General features: G+C 32.8%; 1 protein-coding gene across 1 annotated transcript in view; it reads right to left on the bottom strand.

The window, feature by feature from the left end:
* Positions 1–5,681: 5,681 nt before the first annotated feature.
* The window catches only part of LOC309958932 (solute carrier organic anion transporter family member 6A1-like), a gene marked incomplete at both ends in the record, with an annotated part of 81,352 nt that continues 79,213 nt past the window's right edge, over positions 5,682–7,820 (bottom strand). The window contains one exon of the mRNA XM_082835053.1: positions 5,682–5,827. Within this exon, the coding sequence (XP_082691179.1) occupies positions 5,682–5,827 (146 nt within the window). The remainder of the gene's footprint in view (positions 5,828–7,820) is intronic.

The following is a 7,820-nucleotide window of genomic DNA, read 5'->3' as shown; positions in this document are numbered from 1 at the left end:
TTTAAATGCTGGGGGGCTCACCTCCCTCCTTTGAGATGTAGTTCCTTGAGGGCATGAATTCTCAATAGAGAACAGTTTCATCAAAAATTTAAAATCTGATACTTAAAAGTGTCTTTGCAGATTCTTCATCTGCACTTGCAGCTTCACTAGATACATTAACGTAGAAAGTGTAATGATCCTTGTTAGCATTAAAACATTCAAAACTGACTCCAAAGGAAGGTATTTCAATAGGATTTTTAGCTGTTGTTTTTTTTTTTTTAAGACTTCTTCTTAAGGTCTTCTCATTAGTAGTGAGAAAGCTTCCTCTGATTGTTTCAAAAGCTGCTAAATTGGTGTTAACCAGTGACTTTGGGTTGTATTTTCTCTATTTATCAATCCTCTATGAACTATAATAGTTCGTGACATAGAAACACATGGTCTATTGTAGCAGAAAGTTATACGCAAATTTAAGTCTTAACACTACTCTCCAAATTATTATAATCTTTATTATACCTTTGCTGGTTTGTTTTCCAAAAAAAACCCAAAAAGAAGTATGTAGATATTTACACATACACAGAAATATATTATAAGCACCTTCAAATTGGATCTGAATATTATTGTTTTATCTTATTTCCTAGTTGCATAAATTTTCAAATATTTTTAGACAATAGAATATTAAGGAAGAATATAAATAACCTAAAATTATTAATCTTTAATTCTAGATAAACCTATATTGTACATTGATGTTTAAAATCCTACATACATTAAAAACATATGAGAAATGCTTTATAAGAATGCATTTTATTATGAAAATACAAATCACCACAGATACATTTCTACTACTTTGGTAAACGTCACATGTGATTCCCCTTTTCTGAAAGTAGGACACAGCGACAGATCTTGTAGAATCTTTAAAGATTCTGTGTTCACACTCTGATCCTCAGATATTCTGCCATCCTGCTGGTTCAAACAGAGAAGAGTCAAACTGTCAAGTAGAGTTTCACATAAAGACTGGTTTATAGATTTTCATAAATGCATGTTAAAGTTAGGTAAGAAAAACATATAGTAAGATATGAATATTCCCTGCTTCTCACTTCCCTCTGCCAGCCAAGATGAATAGGGCAATGTCTGCCCTTACACATAGGGTCATTGACTAATGTGAATAACAAAGAAGAAATTTTGTCAGTTATGCATTCTCCCAAGAGAACAAAAGAAACACTGCAGAGAAGTTTTTGTTTCAGAACAATTTGATTTTTATTTCAATATTTGGAAGATTGCTATATAATTTGGATAGATGTAGAATCATGTATGAAATAATTATATCAAAATTGTTCTATAGAAACACATTTAAGCTTAAGAAAAATTCCACAAATGGTTGACACATTTTCTGCATTCGAATTTGAACATTTCTTTAAGTGAAATAATTACGATTAATCATGAAATTAAATACAAAAACACAAAAATGGATATCAACTTAGGTACCAGTAGTCTTTATCAATAAAATTCAAGTCAAGGTAAAAATAGAGACGTATATGATCAAATTGAATTTTATGTCTACAAAAATTAAAGAAGCATGAAAATATGTATTGCAAACTGGCCAATTGACCAGAGAAATTTTCTGAGGAAACCTCTCCATTAACAGAGATAAATGTTAATTTTAAAATGTCTCCTTTTGGAGAATAAATATGACCTTCATATAAATTTTTATTATATGAACTAGACTGGCACATCTAATATTACTTTGAAAAATTATTGAGAAATAAATACCCACAGCCCAAATGAAAAGTAATAAGAATAAACTATATGAAACCTAAGTAAGCCTACATAACCAAAGACCAATAACTAATATATACGATATCATTGCAGTCAGAATTAACTTATGTGTATTTTCCCATTTCCACTTCATGCTTTTCTTTCAAAGTATTACCTTTCTATTGAAAGTATTAAATATGTATCTTATAATATCCTTTAAAAGTGCAAAACACAGAGACTATATTATTATATTTATACTCAAAATATAATAAAGCTTATAAGATCACATGAATCACATTCACTTATTAAACATATAGTTATATTAAATCATTTTAAATTTTATTAATAATATCCCATTGATAGATTGACAATGTGTAATTCTTACATAATGATGATCCAGTTCTTTCCTTTTTTTTAACTTTTAGATTCTTCACAACTGTAGGCAGGATGTCACTGTTTTCCTGTGGTAAATATTTATATAGGCCAAATGCAATAGCAGTGAAGAAGATAGTAACTACTTTGCAAATAAAACCTGAATTCGAAAAAAATACAGCCATCAGATGTGTCAATTTATTTAGAGCAAAAATGTTTGTGGAAAGAGCCATCTACCAAAGAAAAGGTAAGTATATTTCATCTATAAATGTACCAATTTTCAAATTGTAGAATGCAATTAATGTCATAAACTTATGTCAAGTTACTTAAAGGAAATTTTAAAAATAAGTTTACAAAATCTTTTAGACGTCTTAAACAAATAGCCCAAGACAAGTTACTATTTCACAGAATGTATTAATTCTAAAACATAAAAATATATTTCTACTTTCAGCACTTAATTATCAGCAGAAACTGGAACCTTTTTAAACAACTTCATGCAGCTTTACTCCTTGAAATATTCATCATTTTCCAAAGGCCAACAGAAATATTTCAGAAAAATTAATTGACTATGTAAGTTTTTAAATTCATTTTCATTTTTCAAGTTTTGGAAAGTTAATATATTACAGGAATTATATAAAAGTACTTGAACTTTGGGTGCAAATAACCCTGGTCATTAAAGTAAAAAATATTTTACAGCAACAATATCAGTTATCTGACACTATCAATTACAGTGGTTTCAAAGATAAAATAGGAAACATTAATGAGCTATTTGTAATGATACAATACTTCAAACATTTATTTATAACAGCTGAACACTGCAAACAACCCAAATGTCCATTAATAAGAGCATGAATAAGCTATAGCATATTCATAAAGTGAAACAATACTCAGAAATTTTTTAAAAGCACAAACTACTGCTATAGAATAGCACGGATGAATCTCCCAAAAGCATAACATTAAGCAAGACAGGTGAAAAACCCCACCAGCATGTATTATATTCCATTTGCATAATTTGTAGAACAGGCAAAACCAACATATTTTAATAGAAATATGAAAGGGGTTTATCTGTGGGGGAGGGAAATTGACTAGCCAGGGGCATAGGAGAAATTTCTATAGCTTCTTTTTTTTTTTTTTTTGCGGTACGCGGGCCTCTCACTGCTGTGGCCTCTCCGGTTGCGGAGCACAGGCTCCGGACGCGCAGGCTCAGCGGCCATGGCCCACGGGCCCAGCCGCTCCGCGGCACGTGGGATCCTCCCAGACCGGGGCACGAACCCGGATCCCCTGCATCGGCAGGCAGACTATCAACCGCTGCGCCACCAGGGAAGCCCCTATAGCTTCTTTTGAGTGCTGGTTCCACAGGTGATTGATAGACTGATAAATTTTTTATTAACTTTTTTGAGTTGATAAAACTTTTGAGAATCTGATGAATGTCACAGCCTTCCTTTATAGAAGACATACAATTGTACAAACAGAATTTTAGGATTCCAAAAATATACTAAAATTTAATGTGGGCTCCTAGGGCTCATGCATCCCTCTTGAATAAGCCTTGCTCTAGAGTAGTGGTATGCATAGAACTTTCTGTGACAATGGCAGTGTTCTACATCTGCACTGTCCCATAGAATAGTCAAATGTGACCATTAAGCAAGTGAAATTTGGCTGTTGATACTGAAGAACTGAATGTTTAATTGCATTAAATTAAATTTAAATAGATATGTGCAGGTAATGTCTACCATATTGGACACTGCAGCTCCAGGATCTCTCACATAGCTGTCTTCAAAGTTTACTGTGATAAAAATCACCTGAGGTGCTTTATTAAAAATATACATTCCTACCACTAATTCTTGGTATTCTAAATAAAGACCTCAGAACTTACATTTTAGCAAACACTCCAAGTGATTCTGATTCAAGTGACTCATGGAATAAAATTTAAATACTGGTTTACACTAAATTGCTGCAAATGTATATTCCTATTTCAGTTTCCTGTATTTGCCCTTTCTGACTGTAATTCCCTATGTTCTGTATTATCATTATCCCTTTTAGTAGCTCCCTAGTAGGATTTCTAATAGTTCACCTATTTTCTCAATTATATGCCACGTTTGAAAATAGCTAAGCACATTACAGTTATATCTAAAATGAAAACTAAAAGGTTCAGCAGACTTTCTTAATGCCTAGTTTTGTTGAATTATCTCTGAGAAATTAATTTTGACTTCTTAAATGCCATTTTTGACTTTTTAAAATTTTTAAAAATTTATTTAGTGTTCAGTATTAACTAATAAGCTCACTGGACAATTGACTTCTGATTTAGAAGGCATTGCTGAATAGTGTTTATCAAACAGATATTTGTTACTGTTAAATATTAGAGTCTATCATTATGTGGTTCTTTGAATTACTGAACCCACTCAGTAAAATCACAAAACATATAAACACTTTTAAATGTTTAGCACACCAGAAGTATCTATACAATAAAACCACTGAAAGTTAATGCTGATTAAGGCTTCAGAAATTATGTAGTTCAACATCTTCATTTCACAAGAAGATCTAGTGAATTTCCCGAAGTAATACAAGCATATCGAGGCTTTCCCCAACAATTTGACCATATCACTATAGCATCCCAATTTTCTATATCTCTTATTTATTCAACAATACTGAATGTTTGCTATATGTCGGCCCTGTTTTATCACTGAGCAAAAGAGACAATGTGAAATTTACATTTAAGTGGGATAAGAGTATTTTGATACTTTTCAGTGGTGTAAAATTTCTTTTTTAAATTATCCAATCTCTTTTACTGCAGAAATGGAAAGGGCCATAAGGTCAAGCAACTTAGTTGTATATGTATACAGGCAAAATTTTTTCCCAAATTGAAATTCTTCTAATCATCACCCTTTATTCAGGAATAACATAAAACAATTGTGTAGTTAATGCAATGTCTCAAATATTTACATCAGTTCTATAGTAATTAGTTTCTAAAATATTTTGTATATAATAATATATGCTTCTTTAATAATCAAAGTATCCATTTGTTCTTAGTTTATTATGACTATAACTTACTCTAAACCATACGTTTTTAAAAACAATTTGTACCTAGAGTCTGTCATACAGAGTGAAGTAAGTCAGAAAGAGAAAAACAAACACCATATGCTAACACATATATATGGAATCTAAAAAAAAAGGGTCATGAAGAACCTAGGGGCAGGACTGGAATAAAGATGCAGACCTACCAGAGAATGGACTTGAGGACGGGGGAGGGGGAAGGGTAAGCTGGGACAAAGTGAGAGGGTGGCATGGACATAGATAGATACACTACCAAATGTAAAACTGATAGCTAGTGGGAAGCAGCCACACAGCACAGGGAGATCAGCTCCGTGCTTTGTGACCATCTAGAGGTGTGGGATAGGGAGGGTGGGAGGGAGGGAGACGCAAGAGGGAAGAGATATCGGGATATATGTATATGTATAGCTGATTCACTTTGTTATAAAGCAGAAACTAACACACCATTGTAAAGCAATTATACTCCAATAAAGATGTTAAAAAAATTTTAAATAAAAACAATTTTACTTCTCAATATTCTTCAATAGATATCACTTACATACTCCTGTCAACAGGTAGGCCATTTTTGTCTTGTTATAGATCCAACAACTTCCAATGCTTCCACAGCGCTCAGTATCCCGAAGGATGCAAGAAGTTTCTCCTACTATTTTAAAAATTACTGGTCCAGGTATAGTCCCTATGAAAAAAGCAATGATTGTAAATTCACCATGAAAACACTGTAGGTTGGGATCAGAATGATTTTAATCCTAAATGTAAACTTATATATTTAGTCATCATCACTGTAAACATATCATTTAAAGTTATCTAAGAAGTTGCTTATCAATAGGATTGTTAAAAACTGAAAACATAATTGAGTGTTTTCAAAAATCCCTATCCCTGTAGATATAAAAAAAGCTAGCAGATTTTCATCTTCTTAGAATGATATGCATGTTGTTATTTAGTTGACATCTCAACATTTTGTTAATTTCTAAATGAAAAACTTAGGAGAAAGTATTTAAAACAGAGATACTAAATATTGATTTTGTGAACTCAATATATCTCCTAAGATTTCAAATTGTGAAATTTTCAATGACTGAAAATTTAGTTTTGAAATGCAGTGTATGCCTGTTATGTATCAAGATATTGCGAAAATAACTGAAAATGTAAATGCTTTGGCATGTTTGTAGCAGCCCTAGCTTCAGAAGACCTCATATGCAGAGGAATAGTTGTGTGCTGCCTGAGGGAAATCTCTATATACTCACAGAGACACTTCCTCAGCAACAGTATTGCTTTCAGGTAAAAGTGAATGCAGTCTTAAAAATAAAAATAAATAAATAAATAAATAAATGCCACTCCAAAGGCATTAGAACTAGGTTTTCAGAACTAACATATCTAACAATTGACCATCTTCCTTAAGAAATTATCGGAGTGCTCATGCCTCATGACTTTTTGATTCCTGTCAAAGACCACTGCCCATCACCAGATTTCCCAGTCTCAGTGAGTGCTGGTACTCTGTTTATAATTGTTCAAAGTGAAAAACCTAGGCCTACTACTCATCTTTTTCTATTTCCCACCATATTTTTTCTAATCCATGATAAACCACTGTAACACTAACTCCAAATACACCTTGGATAAGTTGATTTCTCTTTTTCATTACAACCCCTAGAATCCAATTTAATATAACTCAGACTTCAGCAAAAGCCTCCTTTTTCTTTTCCTCCACATTTATCTTTGATAAATATTTCTCACTCCAGCAGCAGAGTTATCTTTTAAATGTAAATCAGATAATATCTACCCTCTGCTTAAATTCTCTGATGGCAAAACCCTGAAAGATCTAGAGACAGTTGTATCTAAAATATCATCACCTTATTCCACCCTCTCCCATTCAAAAATGCCTCAGCCTCACTGGCTTCCTTTCTGAGGTAAGAAACTGTGCACTTGCTGTTTCTTATGCTCCCTCCTCCACTAAGAATCCATCCTTATCCACTGGATCACTTTTGACCGTAAAAATATGCTCTAATTTTTCTCAATTAGAAAAGCTAATTTAAACCCTGCATATTGATCTAGCTATAGAACAATTTCTCTGATCCCCATTAGAGCCACACTTAAATTTTTCTACTTTCTTGACTCCATTTATCATATGGCTTTCAGTCTTCAATCCAGTCTAATCTTGTTTCCTTACCCCACCAATAATTTTAATCAACTTCTTGAATCAGAGCTCCTAATATAGTCATAATGTGGATTTGAAAGCTATTTTTTGCATAAGAAAGCCTGAAGTACACAGTGCATCACCCTCAGCAAAACCAATTTGTTCTTTGGATATAAATCTTTTAAAACATCAGATTCAGTGTCTTTGGTAATGAGAAATTTTTAAAGCACTAGTCTAGGTTAATGACTTCTCAAACATGCAAGCAATGTAAAATATAGTTTCTATGCTTATATGTGCTTTGTTTCAGCTTACCAAACCACTTGTGTAAGCTTGAAGAATATACTTCTGATCAAAAAGATTCTCTTCTAACTGAATATAATATTAATGCATATTTTATATGACAGGATAGGCTTTACAGTATTATCTTTTTTTTTTTTTTTTTTTTTTTGCGGTACGCGGGCCTCTCACTGTTGTGGCCTCACCCGTTGCGGAGCACAGGCTCCGGACGCGCAGGCTCAGCGGCCATGGCTTACGGGCTTAG

This window comes from Leucopleurus acutus, assembly GCF_964270905.1.
Source record: "Leucopleurus acutus genome assembly, chromosome: 3".
In the NCBI taxonomy this organism is placed as follows: Eukaryota; Metazoa; Chordata; class Mammalia; order Artiodactyla; family Delphinidae; genus Leucopleurus; species Leucopleurus acutus.
Note: the sequence above shows the minus strand (reverse complement) of the source record. Positions and strands in the feature narration are given on the sequence as shown.